Below are 18,407 nucleotides of genomic sequence, written 5' to 3' on the forward strand. Positions count from 1 at the left end.
TACCATGGTCTTTGGCAAACGTTGATGGGTCAATGAAAAAAACGAACAAAGCTGCACTTGCGAAACACATGGAAGGTCTTGTGGAACCAGCCGAGAACGTTGACAAGCGAAGTGCAACAATAATTATTGATGCGATGGCTCTCATACAAAAGATGCATGGCGAGAACGACACGTTCGAAGAACTATCTGACCGCATCCTTGCTGCAGCGCTTCACGCTGGTCAAGGCAGTGAGCGCATCGATGTTGTCTTTGACACATACACAGAAGAATCCATCAAAGCAGCTGAGCGTGTGAACCGCGGTTCAAATGAAGGCATCAGTTTCAGCGAGATCAGACCCGCACACAAAATCATGAACTGGCGGCGTCTCCTTGCTTGCAGCCAGACAAAGGAGAAACTGGTTGTGTTTCTGGCGGAGTCGTGGAAACATGAAACAAATCGCGAAAAGCTAGGCAACAGAACACTGTATGTCACCTGTGGTGAAAAATGTCTGGTACTGCCCCGCGATAGGTGGAAGTTGGTGCAAGCACTCGAATGTAGCCACGAGGAAGCAGACACGCGTATGTTTCTCCACGCAAAGCACGCCGCTACCCACTACAAGACGATCATCTTAGTGGCAGATGACACCGACGTTCTGATCATCAGTCTTCATCTCAGCAGAACCATCGATAGTCAGCTCTTCATCAGACGAGGAACAAAGGTTCGAGTCAGAATGATCGACGTTGGAAAGTTGGCTGCGGTATTGGGGTCTGGAGTTTGCAGTGCATTGCCAGGGCTTCATGCATGGAGCGGGTGTGACACTGTGAGTGCTCTGGCTAGCCAAGGAAAGATAAAGGCTTTGAAGCTTGCGCAAGCGAATGAGCTGTATCTTCAAGCATTCACAGATCTGGGATCTTCGTGGAATGTACCAACAGACGTCTTCAATAGCATTCAGGCCTTCACGTGTCAGCTGTACGCCAAGAACACGAAGATCGTCAGTGTTAATTCGCTCCGTTATCACATGTTCTGTGCAAAGAAGGGCCAGATCGAATCTGGACAATTGCCGCCTTGTGAAGACTCCTTGATGCAGCATACGCTTAGGGCCAACTATCAGGCGGCTATCTGGCGACGCAGCCTTGAAAACCTACCAGACGTCCCAACACCATCAGCAGGACATGGTTGGGAACTCGATGATGGCGGTTCGCTCACAATCCGATGGATGGCGGGTCTACCAGCTCCAGATGTCGTCTTGAATCTCATCTCATGCACATGCAGAAGGACGTGTCGACCGTCAGATTGCTCCTGCATACTGAATGGGTTGAAGTGCACTGTTGTGTGTAAGCTGCAGGGATGCTCCAACATGGTGCAGGATGATGCTATCGTGGCTCAGGATGCCAATGACTCTGATGGCGACTCTGATGATTAACTTTGTGTGCACTGTATATTGTATAGCATATGTTGTTCTCTATTATAATGCAGGCCAAATTGCCTGAAAATCTTTATAGACAGATAAACGGTTTAGCAAAATGTATAATTTGGAAGATCATACCGGTGTTATTTGACTAAAACATGACATGTTCAATGATACCTCCGCTTGCTTATTAGGAATATACATCGTATGGTGTTAAAATCAGCTCCATACGTCTTTCCAAACTCTAGTAATGAATAATTAATATAATTGGCGGCCATTTTGAAATCCAAGATGGCCACCAAAGTGCAGATTTCCTATGTAACAATTTCCGCCTGCTTATTAGATATCGTATGGTGTTAAAATCCTCTCCGTACGACATTCCTAACTTGCGTTATCGTCAGAATAGATAATGCCAGCGGCGGCCTAAGTCATTTTATGCCTCTTTACATTTATTTGTTGTAAACTCGTGGTGGATGATATGTTTTAGTTTTTGAGTTATTTTTATAGACAGATAAACGGTGTAGCACAATGCATAATTTGGAAAATCATACCAGTGTTGTTTCACTAAAAAAAGTACAAGTCTAATAATAAAATATTGAAAAATATATGATTTTTTTTCGATAATTGATTTTTATAATAATTAATCTAAAACAAAATGCTTCATATTATTTTTTATTTAGACGGTACACATCGGACGTATATTTAGTCGTCAACCGCACATCGATAGCTAGTATAGAAGTCCAGATACACGTGCAACAATGTACCCCACCAAATGGGCATTTTCGAGCTGGGTGGTTTCAAAGATGGCGTCCATCCGGGCACTAAGCTACCGTTCTCAGATGTCCATCACACCTTTTCTGACACTTGAGACATTGGTCTAATGGAAAATCATAATGAGAATTACTCCCCCCGCCGGAGCATTACTTTTGGTCTGGCTCAAGGACTAGAAGGGGAGATGAGAGAAATCCATTCAGGGGCACACGTTGACTACGATCAGAGAGGAATGTGGAGATTGATTGGATATGCGTGGAGATTGGTGGAGAACATGCGTGGAGATTTCCATGGATACCATAGGAGGAAAGTTTGGTGAGCAGAGCTGGGTGCCAGACCGTATCGAAGGCACGTGATATGTCAAGGGAGACGGCTCTGATTTCCTGTTTGGCATTGAGGACCTCCATCCATTGTTGAGACAGCAGAAGCAGCATGTGCAGAGTGGAGTGACCTGGACTGAATCCAAATTGATGATCAGAGATCAAGCCATTGGAGAAGAGGAAGGATTTGATATCCGAAGCAATGATGGATTCCATGACTTTGCTGATGATTGGAAGCAGGCTGATTGGTCTGTAGTTGCAAGGATCTGTTTTTGCACCTTTTTGTGTACAGCTGTAATGTTGGCTGATTTCCAAGCTGAAGGCAGATGACCTTGAGCAAAAGAGAGGGTGAAGAGAACAGAGAGAGGGTGTGAAAGAGCGGCAGAGCAGGATTTTAGGACCAGTGGGCTGATGCCGTCTGGTCCAGTTGCATAATCAGAGTTGAGGATTGACAGAAACTTCTCCACCTTGTCAGAAGAGAAGGGCACAGAGCCCAGGAGCAACTGGGTACGACTGGGTACGGTAGGTACAGAGAGAGACGGGTTTGGAACACAAGATTTTGAAGCAAACACAGAGTTGAGGCATTCAGCTTTTTCACGTGCGGAGTCAGCTGTGTAGCCGTTTGAGGTAAGGGAGGGAATGGAGGGGGAACAAACACCAGAAAAAGATTTCACAAAACGCCACCAGGATTTGGAAGAGGGAGACAGGTTTGAGGGTTCAATCTTGAGAGTCGAGAGATATTGTTTCCTGGCTCTTCTGAGGGTAGACACATACTTGTTCCGGGCGTTGTGAAAGGAAATGAGATTGCCTTCCGTTGGATTTGCCTTCCAGGAGGTGAAGGCAAGTTGTTTCAGGGCAATTGCCTCACCACAAGATTCCGTGTACCATGGATGGGAGGAAGGCTATGACAACTGAAGACGGGATTGGATAAATCTGTGTATGAGAGAGCACAGTTTACTTTGGAAGAATTCCCAGGATGAGTTGATGTCAGAGGCAGTGGAGATGGGAGACCAGTCCAGATGATTTATGGCTGCTTGAAGACCATGCCAGTTGGTCTGAGTGAAATGCCAGACTCATCGACGTTGAGGAGGCTCTCTGAGAATGGCCAGAGAGACGTCTACTTTAACAAGCATATGGTCAGATGAACCGATTGGAGCAGAAGAAGAGCAGCAGACATTTGCAGGGAGGTTTGTCATAACCAAGTCAAGAAGAGAAGATGCTCCGTTGATTGAGATCCAGGTTGGGAAATTGACAGATTGTGTCAATGCCAGTGAGTCGCAGAAGTCCTTTGCTGAGGAGCCATGGCTGGTGATAGAGGTAACCACACCCAGCGAGCTGGCATGATGACAATTGAAATCACCACATATGAGGAAGAGAGAGTTGGGATGAGTAGAAAGAAGTTGGTCCATGTTATCAGACAGCGAGATGTAGATGCAGTCATCACAGTTTGGTGGATGGTACAGAACACATATGAACAAAACGTGGGAGCGAAGTGGAAGCTGTAGCCAGAGGTACTCCTGGGGGTGGGGTGGAGAGAGGGCAGTGCAGGGAGAGTGAGGAAGAGAGTTTTTGATAAAGATAGCAACCCCACCTCCAGGACGAGGCTCAGGTCTATCATACCGGAGGAGGGAGTAACCAGGGAGAGATATTGAGGAATCAGAGACATCTTGAAGGAGGAAAGTTTCTGTTAAGCAGATTATGTCTGGTTTGTCAGAAGCAACCTGTATGGAGAGATCAATCAGGTTTGAGCGAAGGCCCCTGATGTTAGATGTCCATACCGTTAAGGAAGAGGAAGGGGGAGCATCGGATACAGGACAGGGGAGGGGAGGGGTAGGGTAAGACGAGGAAGAGGAGGTCGGGAGAGCTGTTGTAGTGTGTCAGAGATTTCAGAAGAGCTCGGAGAAAGGGAAGGATGGGGAGGACAAAAGGTTTGATGGTGATTGGATGAGGCACAGTAAGGTGTTGTTTGAGGGGGGTGGGGGGCAGAGCGAGGAAGAAGGTTGGTGGAGATGGAGGTAAGAGTTGGAAAGGAGAGGAAGCATCCGGATCTTAACCAAAATTGAATGGATTATTCGTTGTCGCACACACAACCTGTCCAACAAGTTTCGTCCGAGTCCATTCATAACTTTTTGAGATATCCTGCTATGTATCGGTTTTGGCCTTATCTCCCAATGGTGATGAAAAATCACAAAATTAAATAGGTAGGCATGGGTAGGAAATAGCCCGGGGGAAGGGAAAGGGGGGTGGGGGGGATGGGAGGTCGTGGAGCTATAAACCTACAGCATGTTTGTAGACATAATACGTAGATGAGAGAAAATACGACATTTGTACTTACCGTAGTGAAATATTTGCCATCAAGTTGCAATCCTGAAGATATCATGATTTCACAAGTAAGTCAGCGATGAGCACATCGCTTCATCGTTTTCTCAGGTGCGCTTATACAAGTACCCAGAGCAAATTACGTGCATGTCATGGCTGTAAGAGAAGGCTACAAATAGATAGAGAAATGACATGTGGAAGAGATAGCGGGCATGTTAACAGCTGCCTAAACCTCACAATGATGGCATTATTGTTCCAGTAAATTTGCATTTTTGGACATAATATTCTGCAATCAGGTTTTTTTTATCCAGCAACTGAAATGTAAAGTATAAATCAGGTACAAAGCTCGTAGGCAAACATAAGTAGGCAATTTTTGTCCAAATGCTACATTATACCAAATCTATTGATTCACTTTCATAAAATAGCATTATGTCAATTGCTTATATTATTTACAGCTCTATGGTGAGATTGTAAAAAACGTTACAGCCAAAAAGGATGTCTCAAACAAATGAAGATTTATAGAGACAACATTCATACGTTTGGTCTATACATGTATGCAAATTCGCAACAGCAGAATGTGCAAAATATTTCATTATGTGTGATCAATCACCCTTCATCGTCGTTTTATTTTCTCTTTGCAATGATTTAAACGACTTGTATTGTTTAGGACAGAAAGAAAATACTGTGTTTGCTATTAAAACACAGCTTAGAATTAATTACACACTGTTTTACGAGGATCTGGGGTGTCTTTTACAGTCTAATGCTAATTGATGCAACTGGCAAAGTGTAGCAAGTCACACATGATAAGTAAGATATAAAAAAATACTCTCACCATCAGCTATGACTTTTCCTGGACCAACCCCATCACAAGGCTGGCCTCCAAAGCCAGCCTCAAACCATCTTCCCTCAATCCAAGTATTTCCTTGGGAAATTAGAGTTACTCACATTCTACAATGATTTTGTCATTAGCTCTATAGGAAGGATACTGCTCTCCTCTATGAGCTGATGCTCCAGCATCACATCTGTCTCTCCTGCTTTATATGGAATCTAAAGCTCTCAAAACTAGAGAGTTCATAGCCCATGATACTCGGTGCAGTGTTCAAGCTTTTACTTCAATCTAAAAAAAATAATGATTTTATAGATCATCAAAAACAAGACCGAAAGTATAACAGCGGCGAAGCCGGGCTTGCAAAATATTATAAACCACAAACACATATGATTAGTTTTTTAAACAGTCGCTAATGCTGTTTATAACATTAAACAAAGAAATTTGGAGGAATCCCGACATTCGTGAGGTAAGTTTTACTTACAGAACTGAGCGAAGATCTACTGTAATCTATATACCACACAAGGGTTGGGTAAATAACATGACCTTTCCTGCCGCTAAAGTGGCGTTTTTCGTAGCAGCCTTTTGAAACCCAACAATTAAGTTTTGGTTTTGAAAACCACCAATACTTAGGCAGTTAAGACCGAAAAATAGGGTGTATCGTTCATTTTTTCAGGAAAGCACAAAATTTGGCACAGATGTAGTATGGACCTATACTGTAGTATGGACCAGTACACTGTAGTGTACTATACAATTGTTTTCCTGAGGGGCACCAAAAAATTCAGAGCCCCTGGTGGCCGCCATATTGAATTTCAACATGACCGCCCTCTGTGACCTATTTCCCTCAATAACTTCTATACTATGAGCGATAACACCACAGTTCCAATGTCTTACCCCATGTTTTCATGGTCTCTGAATCCAATGGGATCAATTGCATAAAGATTGGCATCCATCATCTTTAATTTCAAGATGGCCGCCATGGTGTTTCCATTTTCCTTGAATCTCTCATAGTATTTCAGGTAAAATTTCAATTCCAAGTGATACACATTGTTTTATTGGTCTCTGATAACAATGGAATGGTATTAATTCATCAAAGTTACACACAGTTGCAGTTTTAACTTAAAATATTGTGGGCACTTGAAAGGTGGAGGCTCTCGCACAGACGCGTAGTACTACAAGCACTGTCCATCGCAGTCACACAGTGATGTGCAGGGCAGATTTGCCCTGGAGCATTTACAGTTGCCTTTACAGGCCGACTTACAATGGCAGCTTGTAAGCTCTGAACATGCCTCCTGTATCAGTGGTATTGTGGTCCAAATTGGTGTCCAAGAAGTCCCTGTTTTCATCCAGCCCCAATCAGCTGGTGATGGAAGTTCTGGGTAGGGCACAAGTGCCTGACTCCATACGTGTCCAGCCTGAAAACATGCACGTGTTAGGTGTTGTTCAAAGGCGTCTGCTGTTGGGGGAATGTGATCAATTGTTCTTGCCTTCTTCGTGAACAAGTGTCGGCGCATGTCATTCACTGTCTTTATCTCGGTAGTCCGGTCATAGAGGATGGCAACATATCTTTCTATGCTCTGTAGTTCCATAGTAATAGCGTCCACAGATGGCCTATAAGCAAGAGCATGAAAGGTCTGCGTGATGCTGGGGTATGCCTCCCAAGCCTTCCAGGCTGTCTTTTTCCCAATTTAGGCAAAAAATGACACTGTGTCGCAGCCAGTGAAGGCATGAAATAATGGCAAAGACTCAGACTTCCTGCGGCCAAGGCCGGTGGCAATTTTATGGATGGCAAGGTAGCGGTAGCTTTTACCAGTGCCAATGGCAATCCAGAGTTCCTCCACACCGTGTGACTGGTAGGTAAAGTAGTGTGCTATTGCCAAGACCACAATACAAGACCAAGACCACTCATAGTATAGAAGTTATTGAGGGAAATAGGTCACAGAGGGCGGTCATGTTTAAATTCAATATGGCGGCCACCAGGGGTTCTGAATTTTTGGGCGCCCCTCAGGAAAACAATTGTATAGGTCCATACTACATCTGCGCCAAATTTGGTGCCTTCCTGAAAAAATGAACGATGCTTCCTCTTAACGATGAAACCCACCTTTCCTGCTATTTAACACGAAACTGAAAGGGAGGAAGCTTTAATATATATAAGATGATATACTTTAACCTCCAGTAACTTTGCAGTCACTACAAAGGGATTAGTGTTACGATTAGATTTACTATATTATTAATGTTACATTATCATTATTGTGAAAATGATATTACTATAAAAAAAACCAAGGCTAATTCCTTACTCCCGCATTTATTAGTACCGTACACCGCTTATCAGTGATTCATGAACCATACACCACTTCAATCCATTAACTTTCCATTCACGACATTGGGATTTAAATGTTATGGTTATACTTACTATATTATTATTATTATTATGAAAACGATACTACTGAAACAATACACTGCTGTATTAAGAAACCAGGGCATAATTTGTCCGAAGTGGCCTGAAGGTGAGACATGAAGCCTAAGGCCTATACGTACTGTATCGTTGGAAGATCCATAACATCTATGCTTTCGATATTTCAGGGTCATTTTAAAAATCAGTTTGTTTGTGTTTCACACTGAATGAAAAACGTAAAGGTAGAGCATGGCGATTGTGATATATGACAGGTTCAACGATATGTTCGGCCTGAACGGCATAGGAATCAAAATGGTGGGGTGTGGAGTCAGCCGTTGTACGTCGTAATGACATCAGACGTAATCACATCACCCTATCATGTGACCAGATCCTCAGCTCCGATTGGTATACGTTTGAGGGGACATACATACATACATACGGACAGACAAACACTGTTCTAGACGGCTTTGCCCTATGGGCTACGCTGTAAAAACTTCCAAAAGTATAGCGCTATTGAAGCAGTCATAACTAGAAAGGCACTCAGTAGAGAGCATACTCTGACTTGATCGTATAGATGACTTGTTTATAGATTCTGCATTGATATGGATGTTATTGCTTGCTAAACCATCGTGGTTTGGGAACAAGTATCATCAAAAAGGTCATGAAAGATACATTTTAAAGGGCACAGAGCAATGGCAATCATCATACTAAAATACGCCATTTGTGTCTGTCCGTCTGTCTGATGAATTTGTGACGCCAATACATTACATCGTTACTTATCCAATCTCAACCAAACTTGACAGGATGACCAAGGGTTACGTAATGAAGGTTGTAGCGCCTGGTTGGCCATATCACTCAATGGTGAAGATTCACTTTAAAAAAAATCTACTAGCTGGATCCGGATTCAGATCTTCACCAAAATGTAATCGATTCCTCCTTGTCAAACACCCAAACGCTCCACCAAGTTTCGTCCAAATCCATCCACAACGTTTTGAGATATCCTGCTATGTATAGTTTTTGGCCCCATCTCCCAATGGTGAAGAATCACTTTAAAAATTCTAGTAGCCGGATCCGAATCCGGATCTTCACCAAAATCTAATAATCTCGTCTTTGTCACATACAAAACTTCTCTGCCAAATTTCATCCGAATCCGTCAACAACTTTTTGAGATATTTTGTTCACAACGGACAGACAAATGGACAAACAGACAGACAGGGGTGAAAACATAACTCCCAGCCACCTTTGGTGGCGGAGGTAATTATACACCACCCTTATACACCATCCGATATAACATGTCAAAGTATTGCCAAACTGGAGGTTTTTAGAAATGTAAAGAAGACAATTTGTGTTCTTCAGTGTTCAACGACATGCCTTCAGAAAGTATTCACATCCTTTGACTTTTTTCACACTGTGTTGTGTTACAGCCTGAATTTAAAATTCTTTAAATTGAGATGTTTTGTCACTGATCTACACATAATACCCCATAATGTCAAAGTGGGATTTTTTTTTAGAAATGCTTACAAAATAATTAAAAATGAAAATCCACCATCCAAAATCTTCCAAAATTATCCCAAAAAAATTAATCCACCCCAAATCCACCTCCTTCAAATTCCGTTTTCTTTCCTGAAAGTCCCTGTAGTGTCCATCTTGTTAATCCCGTGTACCCCACTCCAGCCCTCTATCTTCCGCAGATGTCCCTGTTCTCTACTGTTGTTGTGCTTCCCTTTCTCCCCCCCTCTTGTCTCCTGCTCGCTTTATTATATTTTCTGTGTTCTTTTTTGTTTGTTTTTTGGTATACAGAATGGAGGCTCGTGTAAGAGCTAACACTTTGAAAATGAAAACATGCACAGACACATAAAACATGCAATGAAGGAGCGGGAGACAAGAGGAGGAGAAAGGGAAGCACACAAGCACACAAACAACAACTGAAGTGAACAGGGACGTCGGTACATCTGTGGAAGGGGGAGGGCTGGGGGAGGAGGCATGGGAAAGGGTATGGGTGTGGGGGTTGGAGAGGTATAAAACACTTGGACACTGGTAGGACTTCCAGGAAAGAAGTCGGTATTTCAAAAAAGTGGATCTGGGGTGAATTAATGGGGGTAGAAAAGATCAAGGTTTTGGATGGGGGAAGATAAGAGATGGTGATGAACAGCTGTTTTAAAGACCTGAAGGGAGGAGAGGGATTGAAGAGAGTGTGGGCGTTTGTTTCAGAGGCATGAGAAAAGAGGAATGAAAGAGTGAAGGTGAGCAGAGAGTGTTGATTTTGGCAATTTCACCATAAGAGGGTTGCTGGCAGATCTTGTGCGACCTGTAGGAATATTTGGGGGACAGAGCACAGACAGAACAGGGGGAGGAAGGCTGGAGAGGAGTCCCGAGAAGACAGAAAGACCACCAACATGCCAGTGGTGAGTGAGTGAAAGACCCTCAGAATCAGCTTCATCGCGGGAGATTCCAATGATTCTGAATGCTTTGGTTTCAACCGCCTGAAGCCGAGCTAGGTGTGAGGCATGAGCACCAACCCAGAAGGCAGTATTCCATCGAGCTGCGGATGAAAGTTTTATATGTGGAGAGGAACTCAGAAGTGCACAGAAAGGACTTCGCACGACGGAGGATGCCCATTGCCCAGTCGCGACTGGCTTTTGAGGCCAGCTTGGAAATGTGGTTTTCCCAGGAAAGATCATGGCAGATCGTGAGACCCAAAAGCTTGAGTGACAGAACTTCTTCAAGAGGATTGTTAAAAGTGTTAGTGTTAGAACAAGAGGAATAATGAGGAAGTGTTAGCTTTCATATGAGCCTAGACTAGATATACAAAAAAAAAAGTGACAAAAAAGAAATTTCAGTTGGAGTTACAGCATCTGATGATGATATAATTTTCCACTAATGTTCTTCCACAATGAAAAATAATGCACCATTAAGCCCTGGATGAAAGTTTTATGAACTGCACAGGGAATTTTGTGAATACAGACATGTTTTGTACACAATTAGCCAAAATGCATACGTGTTGTCTTTGTGTTTCATATCAAGTCATGGACAGGACAAGGAAGTTTTTTCAGCAAGTTTAACAACTTCCATGTTAAACTTGCTGAAAAACTACTGAAGTTGCATTTCCTGCTTAATAGTACATTTTTGCTTCATAAAATGGTGTTCAGCAAAAAGAAGAATACTGCATTCAAAAATGATCGGATCTTATATTTCTCTGTTTTTGTAGTTCTTGCTGTTGACCGTTCGAGAAATACTGGTATTTACATAAAGTATGGGCCTTCGTCCGTTCAGAACCGAGTGCTCCAACTCGTTTTTAAAATCATATATCCCTGCATGTATATCATGCTATCTGGTAAATGCAGACCTTGGTAGTAACTCCTGAATATAACTTGACCACTGTTAAAGTTTCTGATGACAGGTAAGGGCAGGAATTTGACCAGAGTGACCACACATTCACCTAGACTTTTATATCCACCAACTCATTCCACCATGATGGGAGTGTCTAGCTTAACATCTGTCTGAAAGATGGATCATTCATCTCATTGATGCAATGCCTTGCTAACAAAACACTCAGGTGACAATTGATAGTCAGGTGGGGAATCAGGACCTGACTAAACATCTCAAAGGTGAGTGCACCCTCTGAGCGATCTTCCAACCCTCAGGTAATTATTTATTTTTAATCTAACATGTTTTACTTTAAAGCTGAGACATTCACCATCAAAGAAAAGTTTTCTGTCAAAAGGACCATCAACAAGTCAAGGCCAGTGATGGACTGCAATTTCTGGCACCATGTTGCCTTAGTAGTCACCAGCAGAGAGTATCTGGAATTTTAAGAATGCACATCCTCAAATTAAATTAACTTTATAATTTGTCAACACCATGGATCCATAATCAAAAAGATCCCTTGGGCTGTCACCGATAGGCAAATCTTGTATAAGCTTCAAGCATTATGCAATGAAAGGTGCCAAGGGAGTTAAAAACGAGGAAAAAACAATTGGAGAAAGTAGCAATAAAGACAATACATTTCAAAAGAATGCTCGAGGTTACAATCCCACCTGCGTAACCTTGTCAGTGACGATGTGAGTACGTTCTCGCACACGGAAACGCCTTTCGGAGCCAGGTGGAGACACAGACGTTGCCTCTCCTCGAAGCTCAGCGAAGTTTAGTGTAAGGTGTGGAAGTTTTCCCACCGCTCTGTACCGCATCAGGTCTGAATCTGATGTCGAGTTAAGTAGGTTTGGCTTCACATTGTTTCCAAATCCTGTGGATGAAGCAATTGCTTTACAATCGAGGGACACGGAAGAGCAAATGAAATGGCAGACTTGTAAAACAATATTTCAACAACATTGCTGTAAACATGCTCTTAAACACAATCCCATAAATGTTCACTTTAAACGGTCAAATATCTCGTACCTTGAGATCGTATAACTACTGATATTATCGACATCAATATAGTGTGCACGATTTTCTTCATCAGAATTCCGAGCACGCAATGTGTAGTCTTAAGATGTGTGTTCACACAGAAAAGTTTACTTCGGACTAAATCTGAAGTTTCGAGAACTGAAGTGTGCATCAACGGATGTTAGTACGTCGAAGCTTTGGACAAGTTAATCCATCTGGTATAATGGGTTCGTAGTGGAGATTAAATCTGTGTGAACATGGTGTAACTCGCTACCCGAAGAAATTGTCATGGCAACAGTAGTAATGTGATCGACAGCAGCACCACCCTAAGACTAAATTTCCTCCTCTGCTGGCCTTCTCTCTTTACTACAGAAACTAAAATCCATGTGTCATGCACATTTAACATAGTTCATAAAAATTGTTTACTTTTCATTCATATTAATAAAAATGCATTTTATGCAATTTCGAAAAAAAGTGAAGCCTTCGGCATGAATAATGATTTATGGAAATTGAAAATAAAATCAACAAGTCTTGGTGCAGTAAATCACCCTTTATATTGTGAATTTGAACTTTTCCAAAGCAACAGTGCTTCACTGAGTAAATACCGACATGTGGAAAATTTCAACAATATTTCAAAATTTCAACAACAACAATTTCAACAAATTTCAACAACAATTCACCCCAGAGTCCTTGCAGTGTTCATATGTTTTATTCCTCTCCCACCTCCCCCCAAGTCCTCCCGATGTCCCTGCTCTTAAATAATAATAATAATAATAATAATAATTCATTTATTTTGTATAGCGCTTTTCCAGAAGCCCAAAGGCGCTTTGACAGAGTGGAAAACATAATGCATAACAATACATGAAAACAACAATTGCAAAAAGACAAGAATCAAGAAAACAAACAGCAGCGATATACGGCATATATATAAGACAAGAATCAAAAAGACAAGACAAGAATCAATAGGGAAATATTTAAAGCAAAAGGAGGGAGAAGGAGAAGAGATAGTCAGGGGTTAAATGCTGTGGGTTGAATGTTGAATGCAGCGTTGAACAGGTGGGTCTTTAGTGATGTTTTGAATGTGGTGAGTGAGGAGGAGTCTCTGATGGTGTGAGGTAGTGAGTTCCAGAGGGTGGGAGCAGCGATGGAGAAGGCCCTGTCCCCCCAGGATCTGAATTTGGTCCGGATGGAGGGGGTCAGGAGGTTGGTACCAGCAGAGCGGAGGTTGCGGGTGGGAGTGTGTCTGGAGAGGAGGTCAGCCAGGTAGGATGGGGCCAGGTTATGGAGGGCTTTGTATGTCAAGAGGAGGATTTTGTACTGGATTCTCTGGGGGATGGGGAGCCAGTGAAGCTTGTAAAGGACGGGGGTGATGTGGTCACGGGTCCGGGAATGAGTGAGTAGACGGGCAGCGGAGTTCTGAATGTATTGGAGTTTATTGGTGATTTTTGAGGGTGAACCATAGAGGAGGCTATTGCAGTAGTCCAGACGGGAGGTGATGAAGGCGTGGATGAGGGTTTCTGCAGCCGTGGAGGAGAGGGATGAGCGGAGACGGGCAATGTTTTTCAGGTGAAAGAAGGCTGACTTTGTGATCTGTTTAGTGTATTTGTCGAAGGAAAGGGTTTGGTCAAAGATGACGCCAAGATTCCGGATGTGAGGGGAGGTGGATACTGGGATACCGTCGATGTTGAGGGCAAAGTTATGGGTGGATTTTGTGAGCGTTTTTGGGCCAATGATGATTATTTCAGATTTATCACAGTTAAGCTTGAGGAAGTTGATTTGAAGCCAGGATTTTATTTCAGTGATGCAGTTTGTCAGGATAGAGTGGGTGTCGGTGGAGACGGACTTGGTGGAGATGAAAAGCTGGATGTCATCGGCGAAGCAGTGGAATTGGAGACCATGACGGCGGATTAAGTGACCGAGCGGGGACAGGTAAAGGATGAAGAGGAGGGGGCCAAGAACTGAACCTTGGGGGACACCTTGGGGGAGGGGAGCAGTGGGGGATTTGCAGTTATTGATGGAGATGAACTGGCATCTGTCAGAGAGGTATGATTTAATCCAAGAGAGGGCAGTGCCGGTGACGTTAAAGGTGGATTCAAGTCGGGTGAGGAGGATAGTGTGATCGATGGTGTCAAAGGCAGCGCTGAGGTCGAGGAGGACGAGAATGTTGAGGTTGCCAGCGTCAGAGGAGAGGAGAAGGTCGTTGGTGATTTTGAGGAGAGCAGTTTCAGTACTGTGGTTGGAGCGGAATCCGGATTGGAATGTTTCATACAAGTTATTGGCAGAGAGATGATGTTTGAGTTGAGTGGCTATGTTTGTGTCCTTTCACCTCTCTCCCCATCTTGTCTGCCGCTCCCCTTGTTTTTTGTGTTTTGTGTGTCGGTTTGACTTTTTGTGTGATTAATGTTAGCTCTTTCACGAGCCTCGATCTTGTATACAAAAAAAAAAAAAAAAAAATGGTGTAAATCAAAAGGTTCACATTATGAAGTGTACTTATTTACCATTTGCAGGGCATTTGGAGACCATTTATTTCACAGGGCATTGCTAAAATAACTTAGTGATAGTTTTTAATTATAATTTTTAATAATTTTTAAATAATTTCTAATATTTGTATTAATTTATTTTAATAATATTAATTTTAATAATTTATTTTATTTCATATTCATTTTATTTTAATTTATTTTATTAGTATAATAAATAATATTATTATTTTAAAAATATTTAATTTTTAATAATATTTTAAATATTTGTTTTCATATTTATATTTAATAATAATTGTTTTAATAATGTTAATTTTTTTATAATAATAATGCTAATTTTTAGGAACCACTTCATAGAGAGTACAAACAGCTCTTGTTACCTTGGCCACCGGAGGAGGATGGAGATTATGATTTCACACCTGTCTGTTACTGTTACCTGTCTGCCTTGCGAAAGTATTTCCCTATGTTTGTCTGTCTGTCTGTCACACAATCTTTGTCCACGTTTTTGAAGAAATTATTTTGAATTTTTTTTGTGTGCGTAGGTGACCGGCCAAGGACAGAACGGATATCAGGATTTGTGTGAGGTACGATTTCAGCGCATCTCAGCCAGCGTTGAACAGGTGACTGTCGACAGTCCAAGAAAACAAATGACTGATGGGGAGCACAGCTTGGTTCTCGATGGAGCCAATGTATGGGGCACTCCCGAACAATAGGGCGAATTGAAAAAACTATTGCTAAGACATTGAGGTTTTCTCTCTGAAGGACGAAGACCTAGGTTACACTGACAAGGTACAGCATAAGATTCCTTCAGTGGACGAGATCCTGGTGACTCAGCCATATCGTAGGAGTACACGGAGGTTAAAGAACCCATTTCCAAGCTGCTCAGTAAAGGAGTCATCAAGGAGAGCACACGCTCTTGTGCTTCACCTGTAGTGTTAGTACGTAAGGCTGATGGTAGCTTGCTGATGCTGATGGTAGCATGGCTGATGGTAGCATGGACAATAACCCCCTTTTCCATCTTCAAACTGCAAAGTTGGGAGTGATAGAGCAGAGATGGGTTGCACAGTTAGCAATATTTTTGACTTTGACGTAAAATATCGCCCTGGGTATCACAATGCTGCGGCAGGTGCCCTCTCTAGACAACCGTTGGCAGGGAGGCTGTGTGAACTACCATAGACTGAATGTGAAGACTAGATGGGACGCTTTTCCGTTACCACGGATTGACATGTCTTTTGACATGCTGCACGGGGCACAGTTCTTGACAATTGACTTAGCCAGTGGGTACCATCAGGTAGCTATGCATGAGAGAGACCATCATAAGATGGCGTTTACCACACCATTTGGTTTGTTTGAGTATACTCGCATGCCATTCAGCTTATGCAACGCACCGGCCACATTTCAGCGCCTCGTGCCGGCGACAATGAATGACTTGACATTTCAGATTTTGTTGGTGTACTTAGATGACATATTGGTTTACTCAAAGACTTTTGAAGAGCACCTAGAAAGACTGGAGACTGTGTTGAGGCAATTGAAGGAAGCAGGAATGAAGTCAAAGCTGGAAAAGTGTCATTTTCTACAGAAGCAAGTTCGGTTCTTGGGACATCAGATTTCTGGCAAGGGTATTGCGACTGATCCAGAAAAGGTTGCTGCTGTTAGCAAGTGGAAAGTGCCCAGGTTATTGAAGGAGCTGAGGTATTTTCTTGGGTTTTGTAGTTACTACAGGCGTTTCATTCAAGGTTTTTCCAAGATCGCTGGTCCTCTTCATGATCTTGTGAATCAGGGTCTGAGAGAAGGAAATCCGGCAAGGTTCAACCAAGTGTTTGATGAACGGTGGAATAAAGATTGTCAAGCTTAATTTGAGGTATTACAAGAGAAGTTGACCAGTGCACCGGTGTTGGGCTATGCGGATTTCGGTTGTTCATTCATCATTGAGACCGATTCCAGCAACCGGGGTCTAGGGGCAGTCCTCTATCAGCAACAAGGGGACAAGAAGAGGGTCCTAGCATATGCCAGTAGGAGGTTGAGAAATGTGGAGAAGAATGACAGAAATTACAGCAGTATGAAACTTTAACTTCTCGCTCTGAAGTGGGCGGTATCAGAGAAGTTTTAAGGGTACCTTTTAGGCTCTAAGTTTACAGTGGTCACGGCCAATAACCCCCTTTTCCATCTTCAAACTGCAAAGTTGGGAGTGATAAAGCAGAGATGGGTTGCACAGTTAGCAATATTTTTGACTTTGACGTAAAATATCGCCCTGGGTATCGCAATGCTGCGGCAGGTGCCCTCTCTAGACAACCGTTGGCAGGGAGGATGATAACTGTGTAGCCATTTGCAATGTCATCTACAGAGGTACAGATCTAGGGCCTGATGTAGTGCATGAAGGGAATAAGTGCTGCAGCGTTCGCTATATCCAGGTTCAAGAGGCCAGAGAGGATGGTGGTTCTGTCCCATTGGGAAAAACGCCAACCTTTCCAGATTACACCAGAGAGGAACTGCATAGGTTCCAATATGCAGATCCCATGATCAGTGTGTTTATCAAGTTTTGGGATGCGAAGAGAAAACCTGCAGGAAAGGAAAGACGGGGTTTGTCAAAATCTACTGTTTCACTGCTGAAGCAATGGGACAGTGAGCAAGAGAAGAATGAGTTGTTGTACCGGGTTATTGATGATGTTCATGTTGGTGAATGTCAACAGCTGTTGCTACCCGAGTGTCTGAAGGATCAAGTGCTTGAAAGTGTGCATGATCACATGGGGCACCAAGGGATAGAGTGCACAATGAATATGTTGAGACAAAGGTGTTTTTGGGTCAGAATGTGCAATGATGTATAACACCGGGTTAAGAGCTGTCAAAGGTGCATTTTGACCAAGATGCCACGGCCTAAGATACGCGCACCCATGGGTACACTGACTGCGTCGTGACCATTGGAGGTAGTAGCAGTAGATTTCACTGTTTTGGAACCAAGTACTGGTGGCCAGGAGAATGTGTTAGTGGTTACTGATGTGTTCACGAAATTCACTCAAGCCTTTCCTACAAGAGATCTTAAGGCAGACACCACAGCTAAGATCCTGTTCTGGGAGTGGTTCATGAAGTATGGTGTGCCTGAAAGATTGCACTCTGAATAGGGAAGGAATTTTGAGAGCGATGTTGTTGCCGAGCTGTATAAGCTGTATGGTATCAAGAAGACGCACACCATTCCCCATCACCCTGAGAGAAACACTCAGTGCAAGCGTTTCAACCGAACACTCCACGACCTTCTACGCACACTTCCCCCGGGGAAGAAAAGACGGTGGCCTGAACATCTGCCTGAGTTGCTGCATGCGTACAACATGACACCACATGCCACTACTGGTTGCTCACCATACCTTCTGTTGTTTGGTGTAAATCCCCATCTTCCTATTGATGCTTTGGTAGGGCAGGAAGAAGCGGTGAATAAGAGGCACGACTGGCTAGTAGGGCATCAGGAGCATTTGAGGGAAGCACATGCCAAGGTGAGGGAGTATTTTGAAAAGAAAGCAGCTGAAAGGGTTGCTG

The 18,407-nt window shown here is 43.0% G+C and overlaps 1 protein-coding gene across 1 annotated transcript in view; it reads right to left on the bottom strand.

Annotated features, from left to right (window-relative positions):
- Positions 1–18,407, bottom strand: part of KCNH6 (potassium voltage-gated channel subfamily H member 6) — a 262,729-nt gene that overhangs the window by 197,938 nt on the left and 46,384 nt on the right. Inside the window, exon 2 of the mRNA XM_078782688.1 lies at positions 12,057–12,262. Coding sequence (XP_078638814.1) covers positions 12,057–12,206 — 150 coding nt within the window. The 5' untranslated portion in view covers positions 12,207–12,262. The remainder of the gene's footprint in view (positions 1–12,056; positions 12,263–18,407) is intronic.

This window comes from Myxine glutinosa, chromosome 7, assembly GCF_964187855.1.
Source record: "Myxine glutinosa chromosome 7, kmMyxGlut1.1, whole genome shotgun sequence".
Lineage (NCBI taxonomy): Eukaryota > Metazoa > Chordata > Myxini > Myxiniformes > Myxinidae > Myxine > Myxine glutinosa.